The sequence below is a fragment of the Muscardinus avellanarius genome, assembly GCF_963383645.1.
Source record: "Muscardinus avellanarius genome assembly, chromosome: 20".
NCBI classification, from domain to species: Eukaryota; Metazoa; Chordata; class Mammalia; order Rodentia; family Gliridae; genus Muscardinus; species Muscardinus avellanarius.
Window position 1 is genome coordinate 31,986,855 of NC_137806.1, and position 20,685 is coordinate 32,007,539.

At 43.9% G+C, this 20,685-nt stretch overlaps 1 protein-coding gene across 1 annotated transcript in view; it reads right to left on the minus strand.

Annotated features, from left to right (window-relative positions):
- Window positions 1–20,685, minus strand: part of RYR2 (ryanodine receptor 2) — a gene marked incomplete at both ends in the record, with an annotated part of 554,680 nt that overhangs the window by 189,095 nt on the left and 344,900 nt on the right. Inside the window, 6 exons of the mRNA XM_080717126.1 lie at window positions 1,740–1,900; window positions 3,317–3,431; window positions 4,004–4,356; window positions 5,555–5,763; window positions 11,094–11,268; window positions 13,762–13,970. Of these exons, the coding sequence (XP_080573252.1) occupies window positions 1,740–1,900; window positions 3,317–3,431; window positions 4,004–4,356; window positions 5,555–5,763; window positions 11,094–11,268; window positions 13,762–13,970 (1,222 nt within the window). The remainder of the gene's footprint in view (window positions 1–1,739; window positions 1,901–3,316; window positions 3,432–4,003; window positions 4,357–5,554; window positions 5,764–11,093; window positions 11,269–13,761; window positions 13,971–20,685) is intronic.

Consider the following 20,685-nt stretch of genomic DNA (forward strand, 5'->3'; position numbering starts at 1 on the left):
CTGCAAAGAGAAAGCATGTGTATCTTGCAAACTAAACCTAAAGTATGCAGCGCAAGCAACAAGCTCATGCTGTAATGGGCGAGGTGCACGATGGGCCGGAGTCTGTGATTCTGAGCAAAACTCCGTTGACTGCAGAGGACATTCGGAATCGGGTCTGACTCATCTCTACTCTTCACACCTACTGGAGACAGGTCAACGGGCTGGAACCCGAGAGGAAGTGACCTGCACCTTCTCTCTAAAAACTCAAACCAAACTGGACCTTCTTCTGAGGTTCAAAAAAGCTTAACTGTTTGGTAATCATCCAAATTTGTCATCTTCCACTCATTTTTTTTTTCAACCACTCGTTCTGCGATGAGGAGCGTTTATTTCCAAACACTACCCAAGTTCTCAAGCAAACTCTCCATGAGCCAGTGTTTCGGTATACTTAAAATTTGGCAAAAACTAAGCCCATTTATGGACAATTCCCAGGGAGTCTGTTATGAAAGACGAAGCCAACTAGAGTATCCAGGATATCGGTAATATTAGAAACATAAAACCCATGTCCGATTTTCACCTTCACCAACACCTTTATTAGAGATGGTAACAAAGCTAAGTACTTTGAGCCTCATCTCCGCTCCCTTCTCTGGCACAGTGGACTGAACACATTAGCAAGATTAGCAGATAAAGGCCAAAGGCAGGCAAGCAGGGGAAGGGGAGAACAAAGAGGCTGGGATAAGGGCAGTTTTGGACTTTCAAATGGAGGCTGCATTTCTTTGAACTAAGTACATGAGATTCAATGACCCTTCCCCAGCTTCTACGCCCTCTACCAAAACCATCCGTCAGTTATCCCATCCTTTTGTTGAGTTCTTTTCTTACACTGTTGCCATCTCTGAAAATTCTATGCACCCCCATGAGTATTCCTGGAGACATGGAATTTGGGGTGCCAGGCTGATCTTCATGAAGATTTCTGCTAGGCCCCCGTATCTCAAGGACTAAGTCCATTCCATGGCAGCTGTTACAGCCTCCGGGCAAGACAGGGAGCTTCCCAGTGACTGGGAGGGGTGTGGGGCAGGTCCAGAAGAGAAGCAATGTTATGGAGGACTCTTTCTGAGACCCGTCACAGCAGATCAGAGAGGGCGCACGGGAGGGAGAAGCCAACGGGCAGATCTTCGCTTGACTCATTCTGCAAGGAAGATAGCCTCCTTCACTTTTTTGAAGGTTTGGTTTGAGTTTGGCTCGTTCGTTTTACGAATGAAGAAAGGATGGCACAGCGATTGTAACTGACTTACCCAAGGCCACACAGCGAATCAAAGGCGAAGCTGAGGAGAGAACTCACTGGGCCTCAGTGTGAGCTCAGAGGTGCCCGCCTGGTCCCCACGACCAGCCCACGGTGTCTGCACACCTTCCTCCCACCACTGAGCCGTCCCCAAGGTACTTCTCAGACCACACACCGATGCCTGCCATTCGCCCACCTCTCCTCCCTAAAACAGAGGCTAAGTATCCATCACCCCAGCTCTCAGCTCCTCTCCCACCAAGGATGGGCTGCTCTTACTGTCTGTGTTTTCAACTTTTAATAGACTTAGATGCCTTCCTGGTTGGCGTAAGTCACAACCAGGACACTGACATTAACAGCTTGATTCTATTGTCCCCATAAAGAGAAACATCCTGAGTACAAAATCGAACCATCAGAAATGCCTCGGTTTGCCAATGTTTTTTTTTCAGATGGCATTCACGTTAAAAAAAAAAAAAAGAAAACCAACCTTTCGTGTACTTTTCCTTTTTCATCTCCCAGTGTTACTGTCACCGTGCGAACTCTGTCCAAGTCAAAGCCTGTGTCGTACTGGTGGAAGTCTGACGTGATCCAGCCCACCCAGACATTGGCAGGTTCTTGTCCAGGAAAGATTCTCACCGAGTAATAGTACTGTTGAGATAGTCAAGCCAAGCGTTGGTAAAGCAAAGCAAAACAGAAAGAAAAAGACTCTGGCTCTATTAGCTGTTGTGGGAGTCTTTTTTTTTGCCTGAGAATGCATTATTTTGCATTATCCAATCTGAGAGTGTATTATTATTTAGCAATGTATTTCTGTGTTTAAAAATATTTAGTTTAATTTAGCCGGGCATGGTGGCGCACGCTTGTAATCCCCGAGGCTTGGGAGGCGGAGACTGGAGTATCGCACAGGTTCAAGAGATCCTGTTTCCAACTAAAAATATAAAAAATAGGTCTGGGAGTATAGCCCGGAGGTAGAAGGGTTTCCAGGAACCCCAGTACCACACAAAAGAATATTTAGCTGAATTTAAATGTTATAAGCACAAAAGATGAACACCAAGGAATGAGAAATGTTTTATACTAGAGATTGTGAATTAAATCAGAAATGACAGGAAAGAAAATAATATCCAAGCAACAGGCTAGGTGATTTGATACGTTGACACTCTCAAATGTGGATGTGTGTTCACGAGTGCTTACATATATGTGTGAACATATATGCTATATATGCATGGAATGAACGCATCAACCCATTAGACTTGTGAGTTTCAAATTCTTTTCATTTTATTTGCAGTCCTGGGAATTAAACCCCAGGGCACTCTACCGCTGAGGTACAGCCCCATCCCTTTTTTAAAATTTTGAAACGGGGTCTTGCTAAGTTGCTGAGGCTGCTCTTAAACCTACTATAGTCACGTCTCGGTCTCCCGAGTACTACGTTTACATGCATGCGCCATTGTGGCCGGCTGAGCTTCAAATTCTTGAAGCTTGTGCAAAGATCACTCGTCAGTGCCAGAGTGCTTAAGATCGTCACCTGCGTATCTGCTTATGGCTGGTCTTTCCTATCTCTGCTATTTAATATTTTGACATCTTAGATCAAGTTGATACATTTCAGATAAAACACATGAACATTAGCCTCACACATGAATGAGTGCCCTTTATGAGAGACAGCTGTGTACATTTTTTTCTCTTTGACATTTCAGGGAAAGTCATTTTGAACATTACAAATGGCAGAGAGCAAAGCTTGACCTCTCACAAAGGGAAATGATCTTTTAGACAATTCCCTGAGATGGAAGAAAGGATACTGACTTAGATAACTCAAGTAGCAAACTGAAATTTTACTGAGAAGTGAAATAGCAAACTGGCTACGAATGTCCTTATGGTATTTTCTCTCAAGTAAACCCTCTTATCAGAGAACATGGATTAGAGCACATGAACTTGTTTTCAATTTCCCATTCCTGGAATACGTCTAAAAATAACATTCATAGAGGGCTGCCAAATACAACGCCTCGGGGTCCACTGTTGGGCATGCCGAGCATGATACTCAACAGGCAGAAACCAGCGCAGGCGCCCCCGTACCGTGGACGTCTGCATCAAGTAGTCGTAGTCGTCTCGGTCATCGGCAAGAACATCTTCAGTGAGTCTTGCAGAATGGCTCGTGCTATAATCTGGCTTTGTTCTTCGAAGTAAAAACCTGAAATACAATGGAGGACCAGGAATAAGCAATAATAAAAAGTTCTGTGTACTTCAAATATGAGCAAACTGTCTATTGGCTGGTCTTCAACCTGGCTCCTTTTGTCCTGGGGGGACACCTTGGAATATGTGGAGATATTTTCACAGCATGGGGAGAAAAGATCGAATGCTACTGGCGTCTCCTAGTGAGCAGAGACCAGGGATGCTGCCACACGCCCGTTAATGCACGCCATCGTGTCCTACAACGAAAAATCATCTGACTAGTGTCGATAGTGCCGAGGTGGAAAAATCTTGGTTTAATCTAAGAAGGGATGTTCAAACAACTTGCCTTCCTATGTAAAGAGAATACTCTTTCAAGTTGCAACCAAGAATGTAAATCGAGCAAGTATCTCTTGGATAGATTACATCTGCACTAGCCAATCAGAAGACCACTGGGTTGGCTTGTTTTCCCCTGTAATATCTTTTGCAACCACCAAGGTGAAGCAGGAACTTAATATTAGGAAACTTTCCCCCTCCGTTAGAACTCGCCCCACATAGTTTGTTAGTTACAGTGGCACCGTAGCTGGGAGTGACCTTTGTTTCAGACGAGAGGGCTTTTCCTGAGCATAGTCCTTGTGGTTATTAAACTCGGGCTTCGTAGCCTCTTTGTCTTTGTCAGAGCGGTCAGGCGCCAGGTGGCCATGAGCTGTCTTCATCAGAACTTCAAAGTCCGAATCCGCGTCATAATCTTCTAAGTCGTTCTTGGGCCCAAACAGGCCAGTGCCTGGGAGCCCTCCAGCCACAGTCTTGGAGAAGACCTCTGCGCACTCTATGGGCATGCTCAGACGGTAAAACACGATGTCTGTGCTGCTGTTCTGGGAACCGAAGGACTTCTGCGTCACCTTCAGACACGGGGAGCTGTCTATCGTGCCGTCGATTCTCGTCACCTAGCACACGAAGAGGAGAAGTTCACATTCTAAGTACCAGTGTTCGTTTACTGACCTTCAAGATGACTAACGCATGTCACATGTTCAGCATCTGAAACACGATCCCACAAGACATAGTGCTGTAAGAGAAGATTAAACCCAGAGTAAAGAGGGACACACAATGTACCTTGCCTTTCCACAAGTTCTGTCTCTGCGTGTTGAACCAACCATCCATGGGAAGTATCTTTTTAATTGCATCTGTAAACCTGGCACAGTGGTACCTAGCTATGATTCCAGTACTTGGGAGGCTGAGACAGGAGGAGCATAGGTTCAAAGCCAGCTTCAGCAACTTAGCGAGGCTCTCAGCAAACTAGTGAGAATTTTTTTCCAAATTAAAAAAAAAAAAATAGGGCTGAGGGTGTATCTCAGACATAGAATGCCCTGGGTTCAATGCCCAGTGATAGACACACACACACACACACACACACACATAACTGAATATAGCCAAATGTCTTTCATGTTGGTAGTCTCGAAGCAATACAGTGCTTGCTAAATCTCTCATTACTAAATGGCCTTTTTATTACTTTGGCTATTATAAGCAATTTAGAAGTAGTTTTAGCTACATGGGATAACATGCATAGGTTCGTGCAAATACTATGCCATTTTATACAAAAGATTTGAGTATCTGCAGATTTTAGTGCCATCAGGGAGCCTAGAACCAATGCCTGGCAAATACTAAAGGACAAATGTATTCATTGACTTCCGCTTCGAAGTTTTTTTTGTTTTTCTTTTTTTGATGGTACTGGGGTTCCTGGAAACCCTTCTACCTCAGGGCTACGCTTCCAGACCTATTTTATACTTTTTTAAAATTTGGAAACAGGGTCTCTTAAGCCAGAGTGGCTGGCTTCGAACCTGCACGATCCTCCTGTCTCCGCCTCCCAAGTGCGGCGATTACAAGCGTGCGCCACCACGCCCGGCTTCTGCTTCGAATTTTAAAGATTGAAAAATTCGTGTCACAGTGTACACATTCACATTTGGCCAGACATGGCCTACAAAGCAAAAGGAAATCATTCATCCATCTAGTAAGCTACTGGCCACATATCTGAGAGGCCAATCTTGTGCTTATATTCCACTACTATGCCGTCTCTCAGAGTCACCATACTAAACTGCAGTAACTGTCCAAGGAGTTGTCACAGAGAGAATTAAAGGCAAGGCAAACCTCGATATGTTCGTGGTTTGATGGAACCTGGAGAAACTGAGGAAGCCTTTTGCTTAGCCACATGGTGATGTCCCTGTTGGTATTAACAGCAAAAGGCTCATAGCCCTCCTGCAAGCCACAGATGGTAAAATACTTCAAGGTGCTGACATCCTTTCCAAAGTTCATCCTGCCCACCTGGGCCACTCCAAGGCTACAAACAGGTATGAATCCTAGGAAGAAGAAAATAATTAAATCTTTAGTATCTTCAGAAGGAGGTCTTGTAAGAGTGTTACAATAAGCATAGAACACCAAGATTTTTTTTAACTTTGGCACTGGATTTTGAACTCAGGGACATTCTACATCTGAGCTACACCCCCAGCCCTATTTTTATTATTATTTTTTAAATTTGGAAACAGGGTCTACGTTGCAGAGGACATAAGTCACTGGGGCTGGCCGTGAACCTGTGACCCTCTTGTCTCAACCTCCCAAGTACTGGGATTACAAGTATGCACCCCCAGGCCCAGTTACTCTTATCCTTGAGAAAGCCAGCATCCCCGGAGGGAAACCTGTGTGTGATAGAAAACCCTAATAGTGAGCATTCAACACAAGGGAGAGAAGACCAGTATTTGACCTTGGCCCCATAATGTACTAGCTATGCACCCTCTCTCCCCAGACCTAATTTATAAAATAGATGTTTGCTAAGTGGGCCCTGGTCCTGCAATCGTAGGAGGAATTCTGTGTCTGTGCTCAGCTGTGCATGTTACATTCTCCTGTAGTCAACTGAGGAAGAGTTCATCATTGGGTAAGGTGCACTTCCCTGTCTTACTCCTCTGTCCAGCTAAAGGGTGTGATCTATCCAGACACAAGATGGAGTCGCACCGTAGACCCCTTCATCTATGCTCTAAGTTCCTACCTCACATTCTCTCTATAATGGATCACACACCTTCATTTAGCAAATTTGGTGGTGGGGACTGAACTCAGGGGCATCTTACCCCCAAGCTACACCCTCAGCCCTATTTATTTTTATTTTGTAAGAGGGTCCCACGCAGCTATTGAGGTCTCACTATGTTGCTGAGGCTGGCCTCAAACCTGTTATCTTCCCGTCTCAGCCTCACAAGTACTGGGTTATTCAGAAAATATTTAATCAACACCCACCCTGGGCCAGGCCATGTTCCACATACCGGGGATTGAGCTATGAACCGAACCCAAAGGAGTCCCCATCAACTTACCTTTGAGTACAAATGACATTATAAGTTAGGAAACAGCTACCAACACACATAAGATAAAGCCGGGAAATAATAACGGCCGTCAGACTTTTGATCACTAACTGACCAAGATGAAATGATAAATGGCATCGCTCTTAATCACTGTTCTGTAGAATAACATTGTAATTGGGATTTAGTTCTCTATTAACAAAGTAGGACAAACACACAAATGTCTCCATACAATAAAATGGATTCCCACAGATGCATGTGCACACCCTCAGCACGTGTAAAATACCGGTTCTACCTTCCTGTCCTTTGAGCTCTCGGTCTCCCATTCCATTCCCTTAACTGACACCCTCTAAGTAACAGAGCCTTCTGGGATCTGAAGAAAATTGATTTCTTGACAGTGGAACTCCAATTAGCTCACATGAGCCCAGTCAGTTACTGGGGCCTGAGCCAGACCCACCTGAACAAACTACTTGTTCGGGTTAAAACAGCAGCTACAGCTCATGGCTAAGCTACTTCCTTCAACAAATGGCTGCAGAGAACTTTAACTCTTTCTGGGAACGAGCTTCCCTGTTCCCCAGCAGGGTCAGGGCGGGAAAGATGATCAACAGGCAAGTTCTACCACGGAGCTGGCAATCCCAGGATGCGGGGTGAGAAATATAGGCTTGAAATCCGTGGTTATAAGCAAAACCGTGATGCTGGAAATAGGGCATGCTTGCTACGGAGGGTGTGGCTTTGGGGATGGTATACCCGTCTACCGGTTGCTCTCTGGCTTCCGACCTCCAGGATGTGAGAGCTGAACTCTTACTCTCTCCCTCTCTCTGCTTGCTACCATCATGACTGGAGCTTCATGTTCCCGCCTCAGGCTGAACCCAGAATCTTCAATAAATTGAGCAAAGAAATCTTCCTTCCTGTAAATTGTATGGCCAGTCATTTTGGATGACAGTGGTGAGAATGTTGACCGAAACAACCAGTAACATTAACATAGCTGTCTGTAGGAGTATGCAGAATGGATGAATTGGGTATTTAAGTTAAGAGAGGTCACAGTAGATTGTTAGGGCTGTCAAAGGATCATGAGGCTGAGACAGGAGGACCACAGCCTCAAGGGCAGCCTCAGCCAAGTAGTGAGACTCATCAACCTAGCAAGATGTTGCGTGGTACTAGGGGTTGAATCCAGGGGCATTCCACCTCCAGAGCTACAAGTCCAGCCCTATTGCTTATTCTTTGTCCTGAAATAGGGTTTTACTAAGTTGTAGAGCACTTCACAGAGCAGCTGCGGCTGCCCATGAACCCGTGATCTTCCTGTCTCAAGCCTCCCAGGTACTGGTAGTTTACGGACATCAACCACCATGCCCAGTGACTCTGTTCCCTGATGGAAATAAAATAGGGCTAGGGATGGAGCTCAGAGGTAGAAGACCCCTAGATTCAGTCTCCAGGACCACAAAAAAAGTATCACAGAGAAGGAGGCTTCAAAACAAGTTTGTTTTCTCAGAGCCTGGAGGCTGAAAGTTCAAGGCCAAGTTGTCACCAAGCTTGGTCTCTCCCGAGGTCCCTCTCCTTGGTGTGCAGATGGGAGCCTTCAGGATATGTTGTCACATGGTCTTTATCTGGGAGCATTCATCCTTGGCGGCTCTCTTCTTCCAAGAGTACAAAAGGCATTGTGAATTAGAGCCTCACACCCTATGGCTTCATATAAATTAATTACCTCCTTAAAGAGCCTGTCACCAAAATATAGGCACACATCAAGTGTGAGGAATTCAACACAGGTATTTTGAGGGATGCCATTCAGGCTGTAACAGGCAGGATGGAGACATGGCTGGTGTTTAGGATGCTGTTTCCTTCAGTAGACATGTCTCTTCCAAAGCTATTGCCCAATTAGAACATAAATTCTACTTCAGATGAATATTAAGGACTCCTGCAAAGCACTTCTTCTGATTTTCAAAAATAATAACAGTTAGGATTTTACACATTTTAGGAGGGACCAAAGGCTGCAGAGAGACAGGCAGTTATCCTGTAGGAACCAGCTCGCGCTGTGTAGGTACATCTTTCCTTCTAAATCCATGGAGAGCACAAGATTCTTGGCAGATAATTTGATGCCTTCATTTCCTTCTGTCAAAGTGGTGGGTGAATGGAATGCCACCTGTACATTTTGACTGTCCTTCCTGTGGCCTATTTTCTTGGTTTTGTTTTTGTGGTACTAGAGATAGAACTCAGGGACATTCTACCTCCGACCTAATACCCCAGTCCTATTTTTTATTCTTGACTTTGAAACAGGGTCTCACTAAGTTGCAGAAGACCTAAGTAGCTGAGGCTGTCTGAAAACTGCGGTCCTCCTTGTCACAGTCTCCTGAATGCTGGGATTATAAGCGTGTGCTGCTATGGCTAGCTCTGTTTTCTTGTTTTTGCTGGGTTTAGTGTGTTTTTCTTAGGCTGAAGTTTGAGTTAAATATTGGGTATCATTTTTTATCTTGTGAGGGTATCTGAAGTTCATACTGTGTGACAGTTTGAAAAAAAAAAAACTTCAGTAGATCAAGTAAAAAAATAAGTTGGAGATCATGAGGCAGCAATCCATTTTGGTTAGAGAAAACTACAACGAATTTCTAACAATCTTAGGAGTCTATAGTATTGTTTGGGCTTAAATGAGGACTGATTTGGTGACCCGGAAATGAATACATACAATTTCCTATTGACACTAATAATAGTTTTTTGACCTATGGAAACCTGCCCAATGACTGAGCTCAAGAACTACAATATCCTCAGAAAGCAGGGAATGGTCACAACCAAGGCTAAAGGACAATGTGGTCTGAGCTGGTATTCAAGACTCGAGTTCTGATTATTTTTAATTGGCGAGCTGGACTGGGGATTTTGTGTGACCCACAAAATTCTATTTCTGCAGAAGCCTAGAGAAAGCTCCACTGGCTGGGGCTACTTAGCTTCTTTTCTCTGAGGTGATATCCGATCCTTAGCCTATGAGATTTTACCATTCCAGTGGCAGAATTCTCTCATTTTGATTTTTATATGTATTTTTAAGTGTAATTTTACATATGGGTTGTTCTTAACATTTTTAAAAATGATAACATACTATACATATTATTGTTTTAATGAGTTACAAGTCGAGTGGCTTAAAACAAGCAAAAATAATATCCTACACCCTTCTCAAATCTAGAAGTTCAAGAGCAACCATAATGACCTAAAGTCAGGTTGTCTATAGGGCTGGGTTCCTATAGACTCTGGGCAGAAGAACCCATTTCCTGCTAACATGCAAATAAGTATGTAAATGCATAGCACAATATATGCAAAAGCCATTTTGAAAACATGTATTGGCTCATTTTGAAACAGGATTTTTTTGGTAGTGCTGGGGATGAAACCCAGTACTTGCATATTCTAGAAAAGCTTTTTTCCCATGATGTACAGCCCAGTCCATTGAAATGGATTAAATGCTGCTTTATTAAACACCGTCTTGCTTATATTCTCCAGAGCTGATGGAAACCTATACCAGCGCCTTCCAGTAGGGGTGTCAGCAGCTACTCATGGTTACCAAGCCCTTGAAAAGCAACTAGGGTGACTGAAAAACTCAGTTTGCAGCTTTATTAAGTAATTTCAATCTAAACAGCCCTGAATGGCCACCGGCCACCACAGAGGAAGCCCAGGCTGGGGTAGCCATGCCTCCCTAGCCCTTCCTGCTCACGGGCTATCTCAGGGCCCCACAGCCAAGGGGATTTGCTCCCTGCCTGCCTCTAGCTTCAAGAGCTGATCCACCATACTCGGTGGTACACGTATCAACCTCCACCAGCGAACTGTAATCTCCGGAAGACAAGAGAGGAGGACGTCATTTTAGACTCCAGCAGCGAGAACCTATTTTGGTACCGGTGATTGAATTCAGGAACATTCTACCACCAAGCTACATCTGAAGCCTAGTTTTTACTTTGAAACAAGGTCTTGCCAAGTTGCTAAAGACCTTGCTAAGATGCTGAGACTGGGCTCAAAGCTCCAATCCTCCCATCTCCGCCTCCCAAGAACTGGCATTCCAGGCATGCGCCCACACACCCAGCTCAAGGCAGGGAAATTCTAAGCCGCAATCGAAGGACCATGGAACGCTATCCCACCATGGGCCCAGTCTCCTCTCTCTCATGCTCATCCACGCTGTTTCTATCTGATACACACCCAAGCTTAGAAGGCCAGAGAGTGTTTCCGCTACAGCTTTTCCAGGGCATCTGACCCAGTCAGCCAATGCAGTCCTTGCCACGCACAGCTGCCACCCATCTGCTCGCTTGTCACAAAGGCAAGGTGTCTGCACACTGTGTACCTGGCTTCATACCTACACAGCACACGGCGCGCGGCCCACTTACCGTCACCCACATCGAAGTCCTTGAAGGCCAGCTCGGAACCCGAATCGTCCAGCAGGATCTCGCCATTCAGCGTGAACATCATGGTGTGCTCGCTCATGTCCACCATGCAGCCCACGACGTCGCCGGCCTGCCAGGAGCGCCCATAGTGCTCATGGCCTTGGTGCCACCGCTGGGCCTGGGGAGGGAGGGAGAGGCCCTTGTCCCAAGCCAGCCAGGGGAGCGGCACCTGCCCGCCACTCGCTGGTGTGACTTTGAAGTAGGGTAACTCTGGTTGTCCTTATCACTCTACAAGGCCCCGGATGCTACGGAGCTGTCTGGGAATTCTACATCAATATTCACACGCTGTGTGACTGAATCTTGAGAAAAACCCAAAAGCTATTTTACATCATTTTGAGAGTATTACTGCAAAGAAAATATCAAATCCCATGTCCTTTCTAATAAAAGAAAAATGATAGGCCTTTACATTTCTTTTGCTGCCACAATACTCGTTTTCTTGGATAGGGGCTGTTTCTCCAGACATTTCCCATAAATACAAAGAATTACAAGTTGGGAATCAAGCTGGGAACTGATTATTGGAAATGACACTAAGTTTCATCTCTTTCAAAATAAAAATTCACTCCTTGGAACGAAAGGCAATGATACTTAAGATGGAAATTCAGGCGCTTTTCAGTTAGATGGAAAGACCCAAAAAGCTTCAAATCAAACCTAAAAATATCCTTAAAATATCTGCTAAAATAACAAGCCCAGAACTGAATACAGACACCGAGCTTTTTGTATTCCTGAGTGAAACCTTTTATCAAGGCACTTCTAACAGTTTTAGTAAATGTGAATTTGGGGTCTATAAACATTCCACTAATTTATTGGTACCATGTCTGTTATATTAATTACTGGGTTAGGTCAATCTTTAAAATTTTTCCTGAAGCATCACCTTCATTATGAACTTTTATGTAATGGGATAGAGTTACCAATGAGAAATGATTACATAATTCTTTACAATGTAACAGTGTCCTTTTTAAATTTTTAACTAAATTAATCAAAGTCTTGAAGGCTCAGAATCCACTTACCAGCTCCGATGACCTTCTTACTATTCCACCTATTTATGTCCCCAAATTGAGGCTCCTTCCTGCCAGTGGTCTGATTGGGGATAAAGGGAATTTTAACTTCCTAGGAGAAGTTTCATCTCTGCCTTCTCATATGTAGATCTTTAGCAAGAATAAAGCCAAAGATAGCTTTTATCTGATACTTCATATTTTGAGATTTTAACAGTTTGCCTTTGATCAAAACCAAAGGTGTTCAAATTTCCATTTTAAATATAAAAGATGAGATTTAGGAAATGTGATTTTTAGAACAAAATGGGCCACTGTCCTAATTTCTTTTTCTTTCTTTTCTTTTTTTTTTTTTTTTTTTTTTTTTTTTTTTTTTTTTGGTGGTACTGAGGTTCCTGGAAGCCCTTCTAACTCCAGGATACACTCCCACGGGCCACACTCCCAGACCTATTTTTTTACTTTTTATGTGGAAACAGGGTCTCTGGAGCCAGCGCGGCTGGCTCCGAACCAGCACGATCCTCCTGTCTCTGCCTCCCAAGTGCGGGGATTACAGGTGTGCGCCACCAAGCCCGGTGTACACTGTCATAATTTCTAGCTTAGAAATACTTTCCCCCATGAACACGACATACCTGGAATAGACCAGTGCCAATTTCTTCATGATTAATTAAAAATAACCTCACTTTAAAAAGAATTCAAATTAAATGAAGTGAAAAAAATTTTTATAAATCTTTTAAAATTTTTGTCAACCCAAAGTAACTATTGTTATTCTCTTGCAAAAAAAAAAATTAAGTTGCAGGGCATTTTATACATATGAAATCATTTTTAGATATGCATTTAACATCTAAGTAACAAATATGCACTTGGCCAGCTTCTACCCAGCTTTTGAAGTAGAAATTACCAACAATGTTGAAAATGAAAATTGAGGTAAATATCACCACTTTCAGCCTTAAGGCTACTTTTAAATTTTAAATATTTTTTAACTGACGCAGAGACCCAAAAACCCTACATATGTATGGGGTGCTGTGTGCATTTCAATACATGTGTGCATTGCATAATATGTTAATCGGTTTAAACACATTAATCTCCTGAAATATATTACTTATTTGAACACTCAAAATTCTTTGCTTTATGAAATGCAAGGAACATAACCATTAATGACGTGCCCTCTGCCTTGCGTGCAATGGCACGGCAGCCGCTCACTCCTGTGACTTGGCGATCCTCGATCAGCCTCTCCCCCCTTCCATCTCCTGCCCCACCAGCCTTTGGTACCCAACTATCTCACTATCAACTTCCACGAGATAACCTTCTGTGAGATTAGCCTTGTGGCTACTGACAGCTATATATTCCATGAATTATTACTTGAGAACAGATCCCGTAGAGCGCTGGCCATTGTCACTGCCCATACATTTTTTTTTATTTATGTATGTTCAACACTTTTGATAATGACTCATCCTTTTTTGGCATCGTGTTGGTGAATTTCACTGTGTTTGTGGGGATGGAGAGAGTTCTGCAATTCCAAAAATAAAGCTTTCCCATACATCATCTTTCCTACTTTGTTTAGTGGAACCGATTTTGAGCCCAGAGGGTGGACAGACCATCCTTCTTCCATCAAGCTGGCCCACCTTGAAGCCATCGAAGGCAAAGGCGCGCTCATCCGAGCCCAGTTCCTGGTCTGGCTGACAGCCTGGTCTGCTCCAGCCGACTCTCATGTCTCCAGCAGTGACCGCCTCGAATTCAAAGTACCACCGGCCCGCCTTCACCGCGTAGGTCTTCTCTGCACGGAAGATGCGGAACCTTTCCCCGGTGCCGCTGCACACCTCAGCTCTGGCAGCTGTGAATTGCAGAGAAAATATTGAACGAGAAGGGAGGGAATCACGTGGTCTCACAGTCATCAAAGCCAGGGCCGGTCACACGGCTCATCCCTGTCTGGTCTCACACCCCACTAACCAACCACTTTCCCATCTGCAGGCAGGCGCCCCCTGGGGGTGCTGGAAAGGAACTCAGTCAAATACTGACACAGCCTAGGTCACCTGTCCTCCTCTGGTCCCTTCTCGGGAGGGAACTATCTTTCTAAGGAAACCCACAACCTACTCCGACCTACTCCACAGTTTGATAGTGGACGAGTGCATGAACTTGAAGGTTGGAAGGAAAGAGATCTAAATGGTCAACTGCTTGGCAAAACACAAGTAAATATTTATGGGTGAGAGAGAAGAGGTAAACAGCTAGGCAGAGAGGGAGAGAGAAGCCAGGTGTGGCTTGTAGTTACCACGCTTGTTATCCCAAACATCAGGAGGCTGAGACTGGAGGATCGCGGTTTGCAGACAGCCTCAGCTACTCAGCGAGGCCCTCTGCAACTCAGTGAGACCCTGTTTCAAAAAAGGAATAGGGTTGGGAGTGTCGCTTGGAGGTAGAATGACCCTGAGTTCCATCCCCAGTACTGCAAAAAAAGAAAAAAAAAGGGGGTAGGAGGGAGGAACAGAGAGGAGGAGGAAAAGCCATAGCAGGAGAATGGTGGCCAGAGATAGATTCACACCACGGGCTGGCTAAGGGAATCATCAAAGCGTTGAGAAACTTCCCATTTGCCCACACTTCCAGCACAATCTGCTACACGTACAAACGTTGCATCTAAGAGATTTGGGGAAAATAGAAGAACCAGAGTCTAGTATCAGAAGCAGCATGGTGCAAAGAGAAAGAGACACATCTGTAGAAAATGGCAGGATGGAGATGGCCGGAGGGTGAAATCCCCGATGGAGGAAGCTGGAGTCAGAATGAGCAGGGGGAGGTGAGCCCCACATGAGCAGCGTGGGACAGGAACAAGGCACTGCGGAATTGAAGTTGCAGATAAAGGAAACAATCAGAGATCCGGGCTGGTATCAGAGGAAGAAACTTCAGTGACATGACTAACGCCGTACGTCCCCTAAGTGGCAGAATCAAGCAGCCAACCGATGCCACAGCCCTACTCCGCCCACTCCGTCACCAGCAGCTGACTTGCAACTAGATACTGGATAAATATTTAGTTCTCACCGGAAGCCTTGGGCAACATTTTATAGACAACCAAAGTTTAAGAACAGTTTAGCCAATGAGTTGGGATGGCCAAATTATGAGTATGAATGTAATCCTGATAAACTCTCAAGGTCAAAAGCAAGCACGCAGTGAGATCACATGTAACACCTTAAGATTTGATTGAGGTCAAGCAGGAAAAGAATGCTGGTCATAGTACAAGGTGCTTCTGTCATGGGCTTAATTAATCAAACAGTTAATACCTGCTTTTGGAACATGCTGGTGGGGATTTTAGAACTGCATCTGCTGGCCTGGCTTTCAAAAGCTGGACCAAGTCTCTGAATAACAAATATGTAACTTTTTAAGGAAAATAAAAATACTGTCAGATCTTATAATGCTTAAAGGCAGTTGCTGCCTTAAAGAACTAGATCTGAATGCCTCAATACTAAAAGAACAAGAAAAACTAAAAGCCCAATTTCATCCTGAATTTGTTTTTCATCGATGTCTACTCATCTATTACTTTATTATTGAACCTAGGAATTGGACCCAAGACCATTCTACCTCTGAGCTATACCCCCATCTCTATTTTTTTTATTTAATTTGAATCAAAGTCTAAGTTGCTGAGACTGGCAGCGAGCCTGTGATCCTGTCTCAGCATCCCAAGTCCTGGGATAAGTATGCACCTCCATGTCTGATTTAGTCCATTGCTTTTTAAACCATGCTTGTAAACACTTCCCGGAATTAACGTACGAGAGAGAATGTCACCTATTAATTGTGCATCTGGAGATTTTCTTTTAGAAAGAAAAAACTTCTCATAATGTTATCCTTAAGTACACTCACATTTACCAATCAAATCTTACATTTTATTCCAATATTAACAGACAACCTCCCAATTTTGAAGTATAGAATATTCAGGTTTTTTTTTTTTACAAAACAAAACCAAATTATGGAAACATCCCAGGCTCACTTGTCTCTGATGTTACCAGGACATCAGTATTCACAAATATACATTGTGATTAAGGACAGCAAACATGACTTTTAAACACATTTTAATGTTTGCCTTTATTAAATATTTTGAGAGACCAATTTGGCACAAAACTGTAACAGATAAGTCCATCCAAACTCCACGACAAACTTTCCTTACACTAACCCAATACAGTAATGTATGGGGGGGGGCTTCTCTGGAGAGCGTGCAATGATAACAGATGTCAGGTCCTGACCACCTTTTAGAAGTTGCTGCACTACACTCTTGTCCTCCAAGATGACATCCATCCTGAACTTGGAGAATGCTATTCCCAACTATCATCACCATCACACACGGGACTTCACAGTAATATGTGCCCCCTTTAACCTCTATGACTCTACCTCCAATGTCTGTGTAATTAGTCAACAGTCTCTATCCTGAAATTAGTTCAAGATAGCTTAAAACCATGGCTTAAAGAAGCGACCACTCACAGAACTCAAACAGTAAGTAATGCTTAAAAAAGCTGCAAGCAATCCATAGCCACAGAGCAGGTGCTCTGTCTGCTAGACGGACGTAGGAATAAAGATTTCCCAAGCCACAGACACAGGCGCCCAGGAGGACATCCAGGAGGTCGCACCCCTGTAAAGACATGAAGCTTTTCTCCCAAAGCCAAGACCTATGCTCTGCTTGATTTTAGACATCCTCCTATCGCCACAAGCATTCGGTAAGCAGTTCTTCAGGTATGTGTGTTTGACAGATGAGTTTTATATTGCTAAAAAATGTTAAAAATGAATGGTAAGCAATACATCTGTAGAGCACATAGCAAGGCTGTGCAGAAGAAATTCAGGAAACGGACCCTTAGCCAACTCCCTCAGGATTAAGGTCAAAGACTGTTCCCAATACTCACACGGCTGGCACAGAAAGCCCATAACCCAGTGGTGAGATGAATAGGATCGCACAGAGCCTGAAGTCATCATACAGCCTGCTCACCACTGACCACTAGGGGGCAGTCGAGACCTAATCACTTATTAGAGTCCAAGCCATAACAAGCTCCAAGCTGGCTTGTCTCTAAAATTCTACACATATTTAGAATCCTTTAGGCATGTTTATATCGTGCATTAAAAACAATTCCTGGAATTAACCAACCAGCCTTTCAACTCCTTCATGTTTTTTCTAGTCAAGCAACCCAAACCTTGGTAAAACCTTGTAATGAGAAGTTCTATTTTCAACTGTTTTTATATATGATTGAGAACCATGCTGCAAAGATCTTACAACTCAAATGCTGTCTTTAGATTCTATCTGGAACATGTCAGCATTCTGCTGAACAAAAAGTGGGAATATATTGTGGTCCTAATTAATTACACGTTGTAAGATCCGATTTTATCAAAACTTTTACGCTATTAACTATTTTAAATACCAGCAACAGCATAATAGCAAATTTAAGATTAATGCTTTTAGTGTGTGTGTGTGTGTGTGTGTGTGTGTGTGTGTGTGTGTGTGTGTGTGTGTTACTGGGGGTGAAAACCAGGGGTCTTCTACCCCCGGGCTACACTCCCAGACCTATTTTCTATTTTATTTGGAAACAGGGTCTCACTAAGTTGCTGAGAGCCTCACTAAGTAGCCGAGGCTGGCTTCGAACCTGTACGATCCTCCTGTCTCAGTCTCCCAAGCGCAGGGATTATAAGGGTGAGCCACCACGCCCCACTAAAATTAATGCTTTTATACCAGGTATGATGGCGTATGCCTGTAATCCTGGTACCTGAGAGGCTGAGACAGGAGGAATACAGGTTTGGTGTCAGTGTATGGTAACTTAGACTGTTTCTAAACAAAAAATTAAATAGGGCTGGGATGCAGCTCAGAAGAATGGCCTTGGGTTCAAGCCCCAGTTGCGCGCGCGCACACACATACACTTTTAATCTTAGTGATCACCACACTAAAGTTGCCTTATATGATCAAATCTCTTACACCTTTTAAATTCCATTTTCACCACCCTTGTTCAGAAAAAATCACATTTTTTACCAAAGCTTTCCAATTGGTCCCTACCTCCAGCACCCTCCCCCTCCAATCTGTTCCTTTTTACTGTTGCTATAGTTTTATGGCTATTGCCAACTATAGCCACACATCAAGCTTTTGCTTTAAAAGCTCGAGTTGGTACTCCCTGTACGAATTTCTTCACATTTCTTAGCTGGGATTTCAAGAGCATCTGAATTTTGTCATAATTCTAATTCTTTTACCTTCACCCATGGTTATGGTCATTCTCTCTCAATCTGTGTAATAGATTTTTAGCAATTCCTCAGCTTTTTTTGTGTGTGTATATGTATGTGTGGCACAGGGAATTGAAACCAAGGACATTCTACCTCTGAGCTATACCCTAGCCCTGTTTTAATTTTAAAATGGTGTGCCAGGTTAATGAAAGTCTCACTACTTGCTGAGGCTGCCCTCGAACCTGCGATCCTCTGGTCTCAGCCTCCCAAGTACTAGGATTACAAGTGTGCACCACCACACCCGGCTCATTTTTTTTCTTTAATCACGTAAGATATACTTTCCCTGTGGTAGGAATGTTCTTGTCGACATTAATCCCTACTTATTGAATCTTCAATCGCTTCAGTATCTGACTCAAAAGAGAAAGTCTGATTCCTGATGTTTGGGAATGTCAAGCTTTCTCATGTACTTCCCACAAAGCTCAGCTGAATTGTAACCAGGCATCTGTGCGATTCCGAGGCACGGTGGTGACCAAGAAACGATCTCAGCTTCTGTTTGGATATATGCTCACCTCGCCGATTATTGTTAATGCAACTTCTGTGAGAACGAGTCTTTATCAACTGACGAAGGCTCTGCTTCTAACTCCTTAAAATTCAGGTAGTACATTATTTTTCCTCCCAGTGTTCTCATTTCTTGATGAACACATCCACTCTGAAAACTTGCCAAGTTCCTTTTAACTGTTCTGTTCTTTGTTGGCCCAGGAGCGCCCTCCCCAACTCTGTTAGCCCCAAGTCTTGGCCAAATTCATTCTCTTTATTCTCAAGATCTATACCTGCTCTGCTGAGTTTGCCAGAAAGTTTGTTGCTGGGTCGGCTTGGTGCCTTGACTAACTCACTGTCTGCTCCCTCCACTGGACCCCAAGTGCCTTTCTACCTTTTTATCTATTTTCAGTCCTTACTCTGTTATATCCCACAAAGCAGCAAGATCTAAGCTGTATTGCTGAGTGGCATCAGCAAAGGCAGAAGACAGACCTCTTCTCCATAACGTGAGGACACTGGCACCATGCACCCAACTCGATTCCCAGCCTCTGTCAAGTAGAGGCAGGACACAACCCAGGGAGTATATACTGAATAAAAATGGCCCTGGGCGGGAAGGGAGGAAGGGCCAAATGAGCGCTGTGTGCACGCATGCCGTTACCATCTTGCATCCCATTAAGATGACAATGCACCGATAAAAAAAAATAGCCCAGTGTATGGACAGTAAGCTTCATGATGTTTTAAAATGCACTATCCTCACCTCCTTATTCCTAGCTCTGTGTCATGTTGAACACTATGAGCCTTTCAAACAGTGAAATCAGGCCTCTAAGTGTCTGTGGCAAGAGCACCCGGTTAGAGCTCCTCTCCCAAGCCTGGTACCTAAATAACTACCATGATTTTTCTGGTACTTCAGAAGTACCATTTGTAGGACTCATTGATTGCACCTGACTTAGGGCTTACCCAGTGCAGATAGTCTTTTCCTATGGAGAAACTTGCTGAAAATAATCAGTCAATATTTAACATTGCAGCTTCTGTAGGTAGCAGTAACAGTGGAGACAAATAGACGAGTCCCCTCCCCAAAATATTAAAAAGCAAAGGCTGGAAAATGAGATGCTTATGGCAAGCTATGAAGAATCATCACATTCCTGGGTATCTTCAAGCCCATGATCATGCCCTTGGCTGCACATGCACTGGGGCAAGGCCTGAAAAGACTCAGCTCTCACTCCTTCAGGACCTTGAGGCTCTACACCAGCATCAAGTGAGGGCTGGCGGGGGTGGTGGGGGAGTCATCAACTGTCTGCTTGAGTGCTAGAGGCATGTTCCGACATACATATGAAGCCTTTCCCTGAGCAAACACTTGGTGGCTTAGCAGTCCCGTGCATTTAAGGTCATCTCTCCCATCACTAGCTGATTACTCAGCTAATGAACCAGATATATCAACGGCCACACATGATGATCCAGAATCCACAAAAACAAGTTTATGGGGAAAAAAGACTAAGGGAATAATGAACAATTACAACAAACTCCAAGATAGGGAAAGAATCCAGAGTTGCCACATTACATTTAAAATATTTAGTTTTGACAAAAAAAGGTGAGACACACAGAGAGACCAGAGAGTGTGATGTACATGAGACTGTACATGACGGTTAAGGGAGGAAGTCAAAGTAAATTGGCCACAAAATAAATTGTAGTGGTGCACACTTGTCATCCCAGCGTTTGGGAGGCTGAGACAGAAGGATCACAGTTCGCGGACAGCCTCAGCTACTTGGTGAGGACCTTTGCAACTCAGTGAGGTCCTGTTTCTAAATAAAGAATAAAGAATCCCCAGTACTGCCAAAAAAATT